The 18,319-nt window shown below is 35.5% G+C and overlaps 1 protein-coding gene across 11 annotated transcripts in view; it reads right to left on the bottom strand.

The window, feature by feature from the left end:
• The window catches only part of Gphn (gephyrin), a 418,076-nt gene that overhangs the window by 58,957 nt on the left and 340,800 nt on the right, over nucleotides 1-18,319 (bottom strand). For all 11 annotated transcript variants that reach the window (XM_021201556.2, XM_021201558.2, XM_029541198.1 and 8 more), the window contains 3 exons: nucleotides 17,824-17,961; nucleotides 3,626-3,718; nucleotides 142-197 (listed from right to left, as the gene is read on the bottom strand). In XM_021201556.2, coding sequence (XP_021057215.1) covers nucleotides 142-197; nucleotides 3,626-3,718; nucleotides 17,824-17,961 — 287 coding nt within the window. The remainder of the gene's footprint in view (nucleotides 1-141; nucleotides 198-3,625; nucleotides 3,719-17,823; nucleotides 17,962-18,319) is intronic.

The following is an 18,319-nucleotide window of genomic DNA, read 5'->3' as shown; positions in this document are numbered from 1 at the left end:
GATTTTTCTTTTATCCTTTTGACAGTATCCTAACTAATCCTTCTCTATGACTTCCAAATGCTGATATTGAAAACTTATAATTGGATGCCCAGAGTCTGTGAAGCAGAAATCGTCAGTGTCTTTCAGGCTTATGAAGCTCACCTGTTCACCAGCTTGGGATTCCCCAATGATGAAACGATCTCCTGGACCATCAGCAGCTGTGAGATGTAACAGAGCCAAGAATAAATCAGTATGAACTTAGCAAGAAACAAGAACCTAGTATTGAGGCTCTAAGATTTCATTAAAATTATTTTCAGGAAAGTGGAGTGTATATCTGATTTCACAGAGTAGACAATGGCTATTCTATGACTGGCTTGATCTTTGGTATGCAACAGATTCTAAGCATCAGCAGAAGTGGATTGATTTGTGCCATTTCTTGACATCAATGGAGATGGTTTTCATGTATACGATGTACTTTTCTACCATAATGTTCGTTTGGCTTATCCTTTCAAATGGCATGATGATGATAATGATGATGATGATGATGATAATAATAATAATAATAATAACAACAATAAATTATATTCATGGAGATATATCCATGGACATATGAATATATCACTTTGCAAACCTAATCTTCTCCAATATTTTTGTAACAGTTTTTTAGCTTAATATTTTCTTATTTATTTAAAGGGAATTTGGAAAATCCATGGACATGAAATAATCCTATTTATGAACTGGAATAGATAAGCTTTATTACATTATATTTTCCACTTAGTATATTTATAGTGCTGGAACTAGAGGTTTGCCATGCCAGGTAAGTGCTCTAATACTGAGTTACACTCTCATTTCTGGCTACTTACTTTTATTTTTAGGAGTGAAGAGTATTAAAAAATTATTTTTGTCATAGGATTTCACTGTATGGCCCTGGTTGGGCTGGAACATGCTATGCAGACCAGGTTGGGCTTCAATTTGAGATAGTTCTACACCTGTCTTTCACTTAATGGAATTACAGACATGAATCACTGTGCAAGGTAAAGTTACTTGAATAAACTTTTTGAGCATATATGTACATTTCTGTGTGCAAAGGCAAGCACCTGTGTAGGACAGGGTACATGTGGATGTCAGTGAATAACCTTGCCGACTCTCTTATTTAAGACAAGGCCTTTGACATTTTCTGGCTGTATATGGTGGGCTAGCTGGTTCATGAGCTTCTGACTCTTCCTCCCATCTCCCTATAGAAGTAGGATTAGAGACACTCATGCTTGGTACCTGAGAATTTGAGCTCAGGTCCTCAAGGTTACTTGGCAAGTACTTTCACCTATTGAGCTTTCTCCCTAGCTCTTAAAGCCACTAATTTTTAAATTGGAAAAAAGAAAAAAAATCCAGAATTGGGATTAAAAAAAAAAAAAAGCCTTTGTTGTTTAGTTTCGTCCATTCCTCTTCAATGACATAGTAAGGCAATGACTTGGAAAAAAGAAAAAAGAATTTCTAGAGAATATCATGTTTTCCTAAATATATTATTTGGGTTTCAGATCAATACTACTGGCAATATAAGGCCTATCTATTGAGTTTTATGATCACTACTGTAATTTTCAAGTCATTTGATATAGCAAGGAATTTGAGGCCTATATATAGAGGTAATCACCTTACATATGAATATTTAATTATATTTGCTGTAGCAGTGACAATTAAACAACCTTTTCTATTTTAAAGAGGGTATGTGGAGTAATTTTATTCTTTCCTTTCTTTTCCCCCTTTGTCTGTTCTTAATGGAACACCACTCTGTAGTACAAGTTAGTCTGTAGTTCATCACGTAGCCCACAGTTCTTGGATTTCCACCGAGTGCTAGAATTACAGACATGCACTCTCATGCGTGGTTGTTTCTTTAAGTATAAGGCATTATCTTTTTCTAAAGGCTTAAATAAAATATTGTTTGAGTCACTTTTTCACAGTTGACCTTTGTTACTTTGATGTAGAGAGGGACAAAAATTAACATAGACCAGCCTGGTCTACAGAGTGAGTTCCAGGACAGCCAGGGCTACAAAGAGAAACCCTGTCTTGAAAAACAAAGCAAAACAAAAAAAATTAACATAGAATCCCTTTTATTACTACATGTTGTATCTTAACCTTTATAAATATTAACTGAGTGAACAAATTACTAGAGTTTTGTATTTTTTTTCTTTTTTGGAAACTAGAAGTTTTTCCGAAATGCTATTTTTACAATGCCACTTTTACAGGTTCAAGAGTGGGTGGGTAGGGGAGCAGGGGTGGGGGTGGGGTATGAGGAACTTTCGGGATAGCATTTGAAATATAAATAAAAAAAAAAAGCCAAAAAAAAAGAAAAGCCTTGTAGATAATTTAAAATACAGACAAAAAAACATTACTTCAAGAATTATCAACATTTTACAAATGTTTAAATATGTGAAACAACTTATTTTTGCAGTATTTTAAAAAAATTACTTTTTATTGAAAATTAATGAACCAATGATATTTTATAATTCCATATCAAAAAATTGATACCCAAGAGCAAAGGGAAAAATCAGCTTTCTCACCAGCTATAGCAACCCTACTACATGGCAGGCCCTATAGTAGTATGCCCAGTATGACCAACACATAACAATCAGTGGCTTATTTTGTGGCCTTTTGTTTCATTTGGTTTGTTTGGTATTTTGTATCTTATTGGTCTTTTGCCTGTTTGTTTTAATGTATTTTTTTTGTAATTTTTTTTTTTTTTTTGAAAAAGAGAGAAAAAGAACACAAAGTTGTGTGGATAGAGAGGTGGGTAGGATCTGGTAGGAGTTGGAGGAGGGGAAAACATGACCAAAACATATTGTATAAAAAATTTAAATTAAAAAAAGGAACTGTATTTTTAAGTAACCCTGAAAAGGTGGGAACTATTTTTAGATTTTTTTATTTGAGTTAATAACTAATGAACACAAAATAATATATTGATTTTTTTAAATTGCTAAGAACATTGATTTTGAACATTATTATTACAGGAAACAATTATATGAAACAATACATATGCTAATTAGACCAATGTAATCATATAATAGTGTATCCCTATTTTAAAATATATTATACACAGAAAAACAAAGGAAAAAAATCAAATAAGAGTTAAAAAAGCAAGTTAGCTGAAATCTTATCCTGGGTTACCAGATCAGATTTTAGGCAGGCAACTGTTATTTATTATTTGCTTTTAAGCTTTATACAATTTTTGGCAACTCTGAGGGCTTGAACTCTGAGGGTGGTGGCATATGGAGTTCCAGAACTCTGATACATGGTTTCTTCCAGAGAGAATTAAAGGTTTCATGCCTTTGTTTCATCAAATCCTTTACTGATATTTAAGTTTGAATGAAGAGAACAGACTTTTACATTTAATCTGAGTGCTAGGAATCTGCTCATTTTTCCTGGGACCTATAGAAAATGTGCAGAAGACTTCCAGATCAAGGCTGTCTGCTTTCTGATATGTGAAAGGGCTAAAAGCATAAGCTACAATAACAGTATCTTTTGGTTTTGTCATGCCAGAGAACTCAGGGCCTTGTACATGATATAACAGTATTCAGGAATATGGATAGAGAAAAAAACGTAGAAAAATAGATATTATGTGTCTGATGACCCTTAAAAAAACCAACATATTTACCTCGAACAGCATAGCCATCTTTTACTGATGCAGGGAATGGGGGTAGGTTGTCTTTTGCATATACATCTTGAGCAAGGACTCGCCCCATTCCATCTGAAAGAAAAGAAAGAAACATGAATAATGGAGCCAATGGATAAGCAATACATAAATAAATAAGATGGGACCAGTGTCTGTATCACATCTTATAAATAGACTCAGGTAGACCTTCTGATTTCCATCCCAGGGAATAGTAGACAGAAAGAAGAGATGCATCCTGGTGTCTAGGTCACATATGATCAATTTTTAGTAATGCTTACTGCAATTATCTAAATATGAATTGCATAAAGTAAGAAAAGATAAGCTAAGAAGATATGGCAAGAACCCTTTGAGAACTCAAGTATTATGTTATTCAAAAGAAAAACCAAATTTAAACATTTTCATATACATAGACCCAGAAATTTCCCTTCTATTATTATATCTTAAGATTTTATCTTCATGGAGATCTTTATTTCAGAGTTGTTTGTATTAGTAAATATAGAAAAAAACCAAAAGACCAATAACATATTGAAGTAAACAGTGATATCAATCTTATGATAAATATGGGACTAAAGTAACATTTATAAAGAATACTCATGGACAGGTAAAAAATTCTTAAAAAGATATATTTTAAAACACATAAAGTTATACATACACTATACTATATAATTTTAACTATATTAACACACACACACATATATGGATATACAAGAAAATATAAAGGCTGTTAAATTTTTTAAAGATTTTTTATTAGATATTTTCTTCACTTACATTTCAAATGCTATCCCGAAAGTCCCCTATACCATCTCTCTGCCCTGCGCCCCAGCCCACACACTCCCACTTCCTGGATCTGGCTTCCCCTGTACTGGGGCATATGATCTTCGCAAGACCAAGGGCCTCTCCTCCTAATGATGGCTGACTAGGCCATCTTCTGCTACATATGCAGCTAGAGACATAAGCTCTGGGGGGGGGGTACTGGTTAGTTCATATTATTGTTCCTCCTATAGGGTTGCAGCTCCTTCAGCTCCTTGGGTACTTTCTCTAGCTCCTCCATTGGGGACCCAGTGTTCCATCCAATAGATGACTGTGAGCATCCAAATATCAGTATTTGCCAGGCACTGGCATAGCCTCACAAGAGACAGCTATATCAGGGTCCTTTCAGCAAAATCTTGCTGGCATGTGCAATAGTGTCTGGGTTTGGTGGCTGTTTATGGGATGGATCCCCACATGGGGCAGTCTCTGGATGATCCTTCCTTCCATCTCAGCTCCAAATGTTGTCTCTGTAACTCCCTCCATGGGTATTTTGTTCCCCATTCTAAGGAGGAATGAAGAATCCACACTTGGTCTTCCTTCTTGAGCTTCATGTATTTTGCAAATTGTATCTTGGGTATTCTAAGTTTCTGGGCTAATATCCACTTATCAGTGAGTGCATATCAAGTGAGTTCTTTTATGATTGGGTTACCTCACTCAGGATGATATCCTCCAGATTCATCCAATTGCCTAAGAAATTATTGTTTTTAATAGCTGAGTAGTACTCCATTGAGTAAATGCACCACAGTTTCTGTATCCATTCCTCTATTGAGGGACATCTGGGTTCTTTCTAGCTTCTGGCTATTATAAATAAAGCTGTTATGAACATAGTGGAACATGTGTCCTTATTACAAGTTGGATCATCTTCTGGGTATATGCCCAGGAGAGGTATTGCTGGATCTTCTGGTAGTACAATTTTCTGAGGAACTGCCAGACTGATTTCCAGAGTGGTTGTACAAGCTTGCAATCCCACCAGCAATGGAGGAGTGTTTCTCTTTCACCACATCTTTGTCAGCATCTGCTGTCACCTGAATTTTTGATCTTAGGCTGTTACTTTAAAATGTTAGTTTTGTTTTGTTTTTATTAGACATTTTCTTTATTTACATTTCAAATGTTACCCCCTTTCCTGGTTTCCCCACTCTGTTGTAGTTTTTGGCAACAGTTTCAAATTTTAGCTTTAATACAATAAACATGTCACTCTTATAAGATTTCTTCCCTGAAAGGAGAAATCTAGGAAAAGGAAGGAACTTCCCAATTATTTCATTTGAATTTAAACCTTTGATTTTGGCTTCATTAACTCAAGTAATTTAATGACAGTGTATCAATAATGTATCGTGTAATTCAAATGGATTTATGAATTAAATTAAGAATTCCCTAAATTCTTTAGTGAATCTCAAACCTTAAAATCAAGGCAAGTACCAGGGTTTGATTGGTATGAGGCATTTGCATATTCTATAACAGCTCATTGCTTCAACTGGGGTTTGACTTTAGCCACTGAGGGCTTATTGCTTTAGAGATTTAGGACCTACCTAGAAGTACAGAGGTTTTTGTATGTTTTGTTTTTGTTTTTTAGTTTTGTACTCTAATTCAAAGAGACACTGACTCTTACTGTTTAGAGCACAGAATCTTGAATTGGAAGGGAGAATTTGGTAGATTTTAGCTTCATATACTTCCAGAAGGTTGAATCTCCTCTGGACCTATACTTTCTAAGACAAGGAAATGTAGTGAGACCATAGGCCTGATTCCTTTTCACACATTTCTTTTTTCTTCTCAGTGTCTTCCTATATAGCCCAGAATGGACTTAAACTCAATTTCCCCTATTCCATCTCTGAATTGTAGAATTATAGGTATAAGCCACCAAACCTTTCTATAATATCAGTTCCTAAATGAAGTTATAAGGTAGTCATTAATATTGAGCCAGTATCATAGTTAACCTCCATGAGTAGTTCCTCAAATATAACTGGTTTGGCTTGTGGTAGTAGGTCAAAATACAAGGTGGATCTTTGTAAGTTCAAAGTCAGCCACGTCTACAGAATGAGTTCCAGGAGAGCCAAGGCTACATAGTAAAACCCTGTCTTAAAAAAACAAAAACCAAACCAAACCAAACTATAATAGTCAAAAATCAAAGTTAGCACACGGGTTGCATTTTTCTGGCAGTTGGGCCTTAGCAGGCTTATTGATATGTAATAAATGTTTACTAACGTTTTAAAGTTCCTAAATAGTATCATGGACAATGCATCACTTAAGCCCACAAGAATGCAGAAATGTATTTGTCAAAATATAGAGAATAAGTATCTGTAGAGTACTCAGCCATAGATGGGACATCTATGTCACAACCACTCCTCACAAAGCTCAGGGGCTATCATGGAAGAAGAGGTGGAAAGAATAGAAGAGCCAGAGGCTGGAGAGGATCACATAGGAATGCTGTTTTCTGGACATGACATGAATGCTGACGCAGACACAGCACCCATGAACTCATAGCAGCAGTGGCATCCTACACACTCACAAAACAGTACATATTCAGCAAGTCTCCTTTTATTCCCATAGTCCTAGAAGTCATGGACAGAGCACTTACTAGGCTATTTGAAGAGTATTGATACAGATATCTGCAGGTTTCATAGTGGCTTAAAATATAAGTGAATGAATTGACATAATGCTCTACTAATCTGCTTTATATGATATGCTCACTTGTGCTATAAGAAGACAAAGGCAGAGTATTGGGTCAAAAATAGATATTTTTAGGTTGTAACAGGAAACTTGTATCTGATTTAGCTTTCTACTTAATAACTGATTAACAAATTCCATAGCAGCCTGAGTACTAGTATTTCATTTTTTACACTTTTTGAAGATACACTTATTTTACTTTATATGTGTGGGTGTTTTGTTTGCATGTATGAATCTCTGCCATGTTCATGCTTGCTATGTCTCCTGTAACTGGGGATATGTATTGTGAGCTACTACATGAGTGTTGGAAATACAAACTGGGTCCTCTGCAAGAGCAACAAGAACCCTTGACACTAGACCATCTCTCCAGGTTTCTAGTAAGCACTAGTGCTTTTACATGGGGATACGTCTTTATAGATTAAAATGGCTGTAAATGGACATTCTTGTGTGTAAAACTCAAACAATTTCAAGCCTGACTATGAAAAAAAAAAAACTACCGTTTTCTCTCTATCTTGGAGTAAAGCTTACTAAGACACAGGCTTTACAGGGGAGACAGCCTCTTGGAAGCTGGGGGAAGGGAGGTATGTGATGTGGAACAATTAGAGGGTGGACCAGGAGGAGGATAAATGTGGACAGTAAAAAAAGATTAAAGAATAATAATAATTAAAAAAAAACAAAAAATCCACCATGTAAGAAAAATAGAAATTAAAAAGACCAAATAAACAAGAGAGTCAAACTAAATAAAACAAACAAAAAGACCCTAACCAATAAAATTGGACTTAAGAAGAAAACATTTCAATAGATACCAATGGAAATAAAAGGATCACCAGGGAATTCTTTGAAAAAAATCTTTAGTCTAAAGAGATGGTAAATTAAGTAGAAATAGATAAATCCTAGACACATATGACCTGTGAAAATTCGATCAAAATTACATAAACAATTTGAACAGACTTTATAAGAAGGATCGAGACTGAAGCTTTTCCCACAAAAGAAAAGCTTAGGACAAGATGGATGGAATCTGAATTCAATTTAAAGAAGGATTAACACCAATTATATTCAAATACCAAGTAAAGTAGGAAGGAGGAAACAGTATAAGGCCATTCTGTGAGCTGGTATAATACTTTGTTACCTATACTCATCAGATGTAGAACAAAATCAAGTTCTCTAATGCAGAGAGATACAAAAAGCACTCAATACAAACAGTACTTGTAACTGACTCAATGACACATTTTAAAAGACAACCAAGACCAAGTTAATTTTGATATATAGATAAAATTATAGTTCAACATTCTTAAATCATACAAATAGTGCAGCATAAACATACAAAGGTTTGAAAATCACATAATTATCTGAATAGTTGTAAAATAGTCTTTTGACAAAGTTCAGCAACATTCATGATTAAACAAACAAATATCCTCCCCTCAAAAAAAAAAAACCAAAAAAAAAACAAAAAACCCTGAAGAAATTAGGAAGAGAAGGAACATACGTCAAGACTTTACTCTAAGTTCAGGAATGAGACAAGGGTACTTACTTTCATCATCTCATTTGATATAGTGCTTGAGTCTAAGCTGGAGTAATAAAGCAAGAGAGGAAATACCAGGGGCACAGAAAGGAAAGTAAGGAGTAAAGAAAATCTAAATTTTCAGGTGATATGATTTTTATACTTAAAATCATATGGATTCTATCAGAAACTACACAATCTGGTAAACATCTTTAGCAAAGTATTAAGATACAAAAACAACGAACATTTATAATAGATTTTTTTTGTATACCAATACTCAACCTGTTGACAAAGAAATCAAGAAAATTTGCCTTATCTATAGCATAAGATTCCTAGAAATTAAACTATCCAAAAGTTGGAACACTTCTACAAGGAAAAATTTAAAAATAGTGATTACAGGAATTGAAGAAGACATGAGAAGATGGAAAGACTCCTCAGTTCACAGAATAGAAAATTATTGTATTGCAGATTCAGTGCAACACCCATCATTATCACAGCATTATTCTTTATGAAAATATAAAAAGGCAATTCTAAAATCCATATGAAAGTACACATAGACCTGACACAAACCCCAGAACCCCCTAAAAAACAAACCCCAAATCTCAAAGCCAAAAACAAACCCCAAATCATTACCACAACAAACCCCAATAAGCAAAACATTCTCAGCAAACAACAAACAAAACAAACAAAACAAACCACCATCAACAAAACAAAAAACACCACCAAAAAACCAAAACACCAGAAACCAACAACCACAGTGCTGGAGGATTCACATCATCGGATTTCAAATTAGACTATCGAGCCATAGTTGCAAAGTCAGTATTGTACTGGTAAAAAGACACACACACACACACACACACACACACACACACACATGCACACATGTACGCACACATGCATATAGAGCTGATGGAATAAATGAGGACCTAAAGAAACAGCTACAGCCATCTTTGTTTTTCATTTTCACAAAGTTGCCAAGAACATACAATGGAGAAAAGGCAGCCTCTTCAATATAAACGATAAATGGTGTCTTAGGGTTTCCATTGCTCTGAAGAGACACTATGACCAATACCATCCATTATTCTATATTCTAACTGATAATTTGAAAAGTTTACTGACACCATTGAGATAGCACTGAAACTGTAACATTTAAAACCACCATTATATCCAATGTATGCAAGAAGCTACTGATATGCTGTGCTCACAGTTGAGAAGACAGTCTTGACATATATACTTACTGGGCCATTGGTAGAAACAATATTAAGACCAAGGATTGACAGCTACTAGAAAATGATGTATAGACCTGAGTCTTCATATTATTTAAATAGCTTTTAAAGTGAGTTTAATATACTTAAAACTGATTATTTATCAGACACTAAAACATTTAATATGTTCAATGACCTCATGGCTATTTCAATACAATTTCTTTTCCATTTTTTCCCTTGAAAGACTAGACAAAATTTTGGCTCACTGTATATCTTATTTAAATATTACAGACTTCATATGTATAGGTTCAGAAAGACTAATGGGTTTAGAGTAAAGATATCTTTTGGAAAGTACTAGCAAGGTGATGAATTTATGGTTAATCCTAAAATCCTGTATATGGAATAACACAATAAAGTGTCTATGTTTATGAAATAAAACATATTGTTTATTCTAAGTGCTAGTAAGAACATTTGCATTTTTCCATCTGAAATACTGATTACCTGCCAATATGGTAAGCAAGTGAAAATGTAATGGTTCACATTATAAAATGAGGTTTATTTTATCACTACAGTTTAATTCATTTCTTTTTTTTTAAAGATTGATTTATTATTATATCTAAGTACATTGTAGCTGTCTTCAGATGCACCAGAAGAGGGTGTCAGTTGGCCATATTTGTAGGAAAAAAAATAAGAAAAAGTTACTGCAAAGTCCAGAAAAACCACTATACAATGTGGTGCAAGAAGTTACTTTAGACCTGTGGTTCCGACCCGATCTGATGGTTGGTATTCTGTTCCAACCAGGATAGCAGAATTGAAGGAGTACCTGAGGTTGGACTTCATTGGGTTGTCTTGGTGCTTAGTGTGCAGCTCTAGCCTTGGTCTTGATAGCACATAGCCAAGATGAGATCACTCCAGTGATTCCATTTGACTATCAACAGCAACTTCTACCAATCCTCACTGCTGAGATTCATGCAGATATACTTCTAGAGAATAAAATATCCCAACAGGCCCAGAAAAGGAAGTGAAAATGAAAAGACAAATCCACTTTAACAGATGTGCAAAACAATAAACACAAAGACTATGACACAGCCACTACTCATGGCCCATCCCCAACTGACCAGGACCCCCTTGAGAGTATCCAAACATACATATGTAGCTATAAAGCCTAGGACAGGATTCAGACAGGATTAAGGAAATCTATCTTTCTAAAACCTTGACAAAACATTATCTAAAGTGAATATACAGGTAAAATTCAACAACCCCTCAAAACTCATATAGAAAAGGACTACAAACAAATAGAAAACACAAACAAGAAAGTTTAGTTATACCTATAGTGATAAAGTAGACTTCAAATGAAAACTAACTAGAAGAGATTAAAAAGGAACCCTAATTTCATAAAACAAACATTGTATGTTAAAAAAAAAAACCACATAGGTTCAGACACAATAATAGGAGGAGCTGTAAATCCTCTATTCTTAAATTTAGATAGGTCTTCCAAACTACCACGTCGAGACTTCAGAGGTAAACTATATTATTGATCAACTGGACTTGATAAAACAGAATGGTCCAATTAACAAAGACCATTTTTCTCAATAGCTATTTTTCTCATTTTTCTAAATTGCTATTTTTCTCAATAGCACTGGGAATCTTCTCTAAAATCAATCACAGAACACAAATCAAGTTGCAACATCATCATTATCGCATGTGATAAAATTTGAAATCAACAATAATAGAAGCTATAGAACACACAAATATTCTTGGAGAATAAATAATACATATTTGAACGAGCAGTGGGTAATCCAAGATATTAAACAGAAAACCAAAAAATCCTGGAGAAATATGATAATGAAAATAAGACCTATCAGAGTTGTAAAGAAGGCAAAATGGCCAGTGTAGGAGGAAAGTAACCAGAATGCATTTTATACACAAATGAAATTGAAAAAGCAAAATTAATTGAGCAAGTCTCTATTTGAAAAGAGGAATTCAATGTAGGGAGTTTTTAAAAAAATTTTTTTTAAAAACATTTACTTATTACTATATGTAAGTACACTGTAGCTGTCTTCAGACATACCAGAAGAGCATCAGATCTCATTACGGATGGTTGTGAGCCACCATGTGGGTGCTGGGATTTGAACTCAGGACCTCCAGAAGAGCAGTCAGCACTCTTAACCACTGAGCCATCTCTCCAGTCCCTAATGTATGGAGTTTTAAAAACACAATTTCCACGTGAACAGATTATTCTCATGAAAATGGAATAGAGAATTGGGGTGAAGGTGGTATGAAACTGCAAGGAACTTCTAATCCAAAAAGTTAATAATGACCCAAATAAAAAAGAGTGGCACGGGAGATGAAGATCAGGAATGCATTCAAGATGGATCATCCAGAGACTGCCCCACCTGGAGATCCATCCCATAAACAGCCACCAAACCCAGATACAATTGCACATGGCAGCAAGATTTTGCTCTAGCTGCATATGCAGCAGAAGATGGCCTAGTCCAGCCATCATTGGGAAGAGAGGCCCCTTGGTCTTGCAAACTTTATTTGCCCCAGTACAGGGGAACTCCAGGGCCAAGAAGTAGGAGTGGGTGGGTAGGGGAGCAGGGGCGGAGGGAGGGTATAGGGAACTTTCGGGATAGCATTTGAAATGTAAATAAAGAAAATATCTAATTAAAAAAAAAGAGGCTGTAGAAGAAAAAGTATTGATGCAAAGGTAGAAAATTTAAGTTCAGTATCTGTAATGAAAACTTATTAGAAGGAAATATGTAATGAATTTAGTGTTAGAATTTGTAGTTTAATTAAAGTCCAGGCAGAGACAAGATAACAAAAATCACTTAGTGATGGCACTTGAACTACTAACCTATATAAAGTCATTATGAAATAAATATACAAACTATGAAAAAGGGACCAAGAATGCTTATAAATGAATCAACAAAAGACAAGGCTACAAAAGAGGCATCTAAGAAAAGTAACTCTTTGGTCTTCCTTCTTCTTGAGTTTCATGTGTTTTACAAATTGTATCTTGGGTAGTCTAGNTTTCAGGGCTAATATCTACTTATCAGTGAGTACATATTATGTGAGTTCTTTTGTGATTGGGTTACCTCACTCAGGATGACACCCTCCAGATCCATCCATTTGCCGANCGAGGAATTTCATAAATTCATTGTTTTTAATAGCCGAGTAGTATTCCATTGTGTAAATGTACCACATTTTCTGTATCCATTCCTCTGTTGAGGGACATCGTGGTTCTTTCCAGCTTCTGGCTATTATAAATAAGGCTGCTAGGAACATAGTGGAGCATGTATTCTTATTACCAGTTGGAACATCTTCTGGATATATGCCCAGGAGAGGTGTTGCTGGATCTTCCGGTAGTACTATGTCCAATTTTCTGAGAAACCACCAGATTGATTTCCAGAGTGGTTTTACAAGCTTGCAGTCCCACCAACAATGGAGGAGTGTTCCTCTTTCTCCACATCCTCGCCAGCATCTGCTGTCCCCTGAATTTTTGATCTTAGCCATTCTGACTGGTGTGAGGTGGAATCTCAAGGTTGTTTTGATTTGCATTTCCCTGATGATTAGGGATGTTGAACATTTTTTGAGGAGTTTCTCAGCCATTCGATATTCCTCAGTTGAGAATTCTTTGTTTAGTTCTGTGCCCCATTTTTTAATGGGGTTATTTGGTTTTCTAGAGTCCGTCTTCTTGAGTTCTTTATATATAATGGATATTAGTCCCCTATCTGATTTAGGATTGGTAAAGATCCTTTCTCAATCTGTTGGTGGCCTTTTTGTCTTATTGACAGTCGGCCCTTCTTAGAATTGGGAACAAAACTCCCATGGAAGGGGTTACAGAGACAAAGTTTGGAGCTCAGACAAAAGGATGGAACATCCCAAAACTGCCCCACCCAGGGGGTCCATCCCATAATTAGCCACCAAACCCAGACACTATTGCATACGCCAGCAAGATTTTGCTGAAAGGACCCTGATATAGCTGTCTCTTGTGAGGCTATGCCAGTGCTTGGAAAACACAGAAGTGGATGCTCACAGTCAGCTATCGGATAGAACACAGGGCCCCCAATAAAGGAGCTAGAGAAAGTACCCAAGGAGCTGAAGGGGTCTGCAACCCTGTAGGTGGAACAACAATATGAACTAACCAGTACCCTCAGAGCTCATGTCTCTAGCTGCATATGTAGCAGAAGATGGTCTAGACAGCCATCATTGGGAAGAGAGGCCCCTTGGTCTTGCAAACTTTATATGACCCAGTACAGGGGAACATCAGGGTTAAGAAGGGGGAGTGGGTGGGTAGGGGAGCGGCGGGGGGAGAGGGTATAGGGGACTTTGGGGATAGCATTTAAAATGTAAATAAAGAAAATATCTAATAAATATTGGAAAAAAAAAGAAGAGTAACTCTTCTGACCTCACTGTCTGCCCTAGATAATGAGGCAGTTCTATTTTTAGTCATCTTTCTTTACATATGACATTACTTAGTATTAGTCTTAATAGATGTTTAGTCAATTTTGTTGAAAAAACTGAATTAGACCTTTATATATGTTCTAAACATCTAACAAAAATGCCTAGGCCTAATATATGCTCTTGGGTATTAAAAGTGACTGTGTTGGATCCAGCTCAAAGGCTGAATATTAACTTGGTTATTTTTCATCATCATCTCTGGAAATATTTGACAAAAGCTAACTACTCATGCAGAGTTTATTAATTGTAATTGATCTGCTCTAATGAAGAGGAGAGAAGGCAGTTTTCTCCTGGTAGAAAAATAGTTATCTTTAAACTTTTTCCTTGAAATTCCTGTGTGAATTTGACTTGGAACACAGAATTTGATTTCTCTGTTAAGGGAAAGGACACTGAAATTATAGGGAACCAGGACTGGTTAGTTAATTGTTGTTATGAATGTATTAAAATTTTAGCAATCTACAGTTACATTTGTAGTTTCCAAATATATCTTGGTTTGCATTATCAATAAATAACTGAATGGTCTGTATTTAACAGTAAATACTTTCATTAATCCTGACTTCTAAAATAATTTCTGACATTTTCCTTATTCTAGTGTCTTTCCTAACTTTTCTTTAATTTAGCATAGAGTAAAATGAAAACAACAGAAAATGTTAAATCTAAAAAAATGTGAGTCAAAGATGTAGGATAAGTGGAAACTGTTTAAACCTATTTTTATCTAAGCAGGGCCAGGACAAAGGAGTTAGAACATACACCTACTATTTCACTAATTCCAGGTCTTTAACATCATTTGTTATGCCAGCTACCATTATTAAAAATATTTTAATGTTGGACCAGGAGAACATTATGTAACAGAAAGAATGTAAGTCTTGATACCTTACTCTTATTCCTTTTCTGCTTTTGAGTCTGAGTTTCCTTGCAGAAAAAGTAGGGTGTCATATAACTATTCTGTAATGTTCTTTACAGTATAAACACACCAGTTTTAAGATTCTATAAATAAAACTCTTTACTCAGACACTTATTTCTTTGTGTGTGTATATATGTGTGAATGTGCACGTGTCTGGAAGCAAGAGGACAGCGGTGGGTGGTATTCCTCAGAAGCTATCCACCTTGTTTCTTGAGACAGGTTCATTCATGAGGACCTATAGTTCACCAAAAAGGGTATAAGCTGGATGGCCACCGAGTCTCAGGGACCTGAGTGTCTCTATCTTCTCCAAACTGGGCTCACAAGCATGTGCCAACACACCTAGCTTTTCATGTGTGTGTTGAGAACTACATTCTTATCCTCATTCTTGCAGTCATCACTTTACTGATAGACTATTACCCAAAAGCTAAAATTATTACTTTGTGATGTTTCTGTCTTTATGAAAATAATTAAGAACTATATTTCATTTAGAATACATCAAGTAGAGAGAATATCTGTGTATTGTATGGATGTATCACCTGTCAATTAATAGAAGGTGGGTTATCTGGAAGGCAAAAAGAATTCTGGGATAGAGCCAGGCATGTGAGATTTACCCAGGCAGATGTAACAGGAAAGATCCATGGTACCTGCACACAGGTAACTAGACATATGGCAGAATGTAGGTTAAAATAAAAGGGTTCGGCCGGGCATGGTGTCACATGCCTTTAATCCCAGCACTTGGGAGGCAGAGGCAGGCATATTTCTGAGTTCGAGACCAGCCTGGTCTACAGAGTGAGTTCCAGGACAGCCAGGGCTACACAGAGAAACCCTGTCTTGAAAAAACAAAAACAAACAAAAAAAATTAAAAAAAATAAAAGGGTTCTTTTAAGTTATGATCTAGTCACAAGAAGAGCTTATCTATATGACTAAGGTATTTGCAAATATAGTTAGAATCTGAGTGTTATTTCTGGGACTATGGAGCTGGGAGGAAGAAGCAGAACCAAACTTCCACATAGTACAACTTTTTGAGAGGCAGGATTTGGTCACAAGTGAAGTACTCAGGAGCTTAGTCTGCTAGAAATCAATGTCAAAATACAATTTGTCAGGCTATTAGAGATGGAAATCGATTAAACACTTACTATAGTGTTACCCAAAGGTCCCAGTGTACCCAAGGTGGCACTGTGAGATGTTATAGACTTTCTAGAGGAGAGACTTTGCAGCATACTTCAGTCATTGTGGAGGACATGCCCATAAGGGGATTGGGGAATTCTTGCCTTTTCCTTTTCTTCGTACATTTTGTTTCCTGGCTTATGAGGTAAGTTGTTTGTTCTGTCACTGACTCTTGCCAAGATGTGATGCTTCATTAGAGGTTCCAAGTTCCACGATCACTTGATCATGAATTAAAATTTCTTAAAGGTAACTGGCATAATGGTACATGCCTTTCAACCCAGCATTTAGGAGGCAGAGGCAGGTGGATCTCCATGAATTCAAGTTCAGCATGGATTACAAAGTCCAGCCAGGTATACACAATGAGACACTATTTCAAAAAACCACCATTACCACCTCACCAGCCCCTCATCAATAACAACAATGATGACAACAAAACAAAAAAGACCAAACAGGCATTTTTCCTTCTAAATTAATTATGTCAGGTATTTTTTGTTACAATGACTGAAAGCTAAGACAATAACATTTCCATTATCTTTTCATAAACTATTCTGAATGCCCTACCCTACTGGACTAGGAGCAAAAAACCCAAGATATATATATATATATATATATATATATATATATATATATATGTCAGAAAATAGATCAGAGTAATTATTTAATGACCCAAGAATAAAGTAGATCATTTTTAGCTACAGATGCACCTTAGTATATGCTATATCCTAATAAACCATTGTAAGTTGAAAATATTATTAATTCAAAAAATGCATTTAAATGGAGCATGGTGGCATATGCCTGTAATCTTAGCCACCTAGAAGGCTAATGCAGGAGAATACAGATTGAAAACCAGCCTAGGCTACATAGTAATATCTTACCAAAAAAAGAGAAGCATTTGATAGCTAATCAGGTCTATATCATCACTCAATCATTTGATACATGATTGCGCTGGGTATGTAGCTGGCTAGGAACTCCAGCTTGCCTTTGTACTAGCATTATAAGACAATATCACATCACACACACATTACTAGTCCCAAACTATAAAAAAACTGTAATATTCTGGACATGAGTTACTTTTAAACTTTTATACAGCTGAAGTTAGTCAGAAACTGAATGAATCTTCTATAATATATGGTTACAAGACAGGGTTATAAGTTATTTCCAACTCCTAACAGAAGTTATCCAATGGACTCAGAATTATCTTTTCTTATTTAGTGCTGACAGCACCATCTTTAGGATATAGAACTGGTATTTGGGATAAAAAGCACAGATGGCCCTTCCATATTTTATGAAATGAAAGACATCTAGTATTTTATACTGACTATTAAGTAAATACTAGTTTAATAGAATATAGAAACAGGAAAGAAGATTCTGATGTTGATACTGATGAGTCAGCACTGTGCTTTAGAAACTGGTACATTCATGGTGCATGAGTCTCGGAAGACAAAGACCAAGACAAATATGAAAGTACCTCGGTAATTGATGATTTCTGTACCAAGCACCGGAGTCATCTCCAGGACTGTAATGAAGGCTTTGTCCATAGACGTCAGAGGAAAAGGAGACATGCGATGTCTTCTAGCCACCTTGGTGATATCTACAGCACTGTGACCTAAACAGAAGACAGTTAACCGAGAATAAGACACTCAAACACTTATTAACAAGGAAGAATGACTTTAAACATCTAAACTTCCAATTTCTGGGTCCTGGTGAGACACTATTTCTCCTGTAGCTGACACATTCTTGTAGAACATTATATAAAATTAGAAATGTTATATATTGCATGTAACAAAACTATAAAATTTAATGATACTGATACCTCATTTAGTGTTTACTATGAGTCAAATAATCTTATAGTGAGGTACAAGTACCATTTTTTTTTTTTTACACAGATGAAGAAAGAAGCTTCGATGGAATTTATATTTTTGCCTAAGTCATACAGCTGGTGACAAAAGAGCCAAGATATAAGT

The sequence above is a fragment of the Mus pahari genome, chromosome 7 (genome assembly GCF_900095145.1).
Source record: "Mus pahari chromosome 7, PAHARI_EIJ_v1.1, whole genome shotgun sequence".
Lineage (NCBI taxonomy): Eukaryota > Metazoa > Chordata > Mammalia > Rodentia > Muridae > Mus > Mus pahari.
Note: the sequence above shows the minus strand (reverse complement) of the source record. Positions and strands in the feature narration are given on the sequence as shown.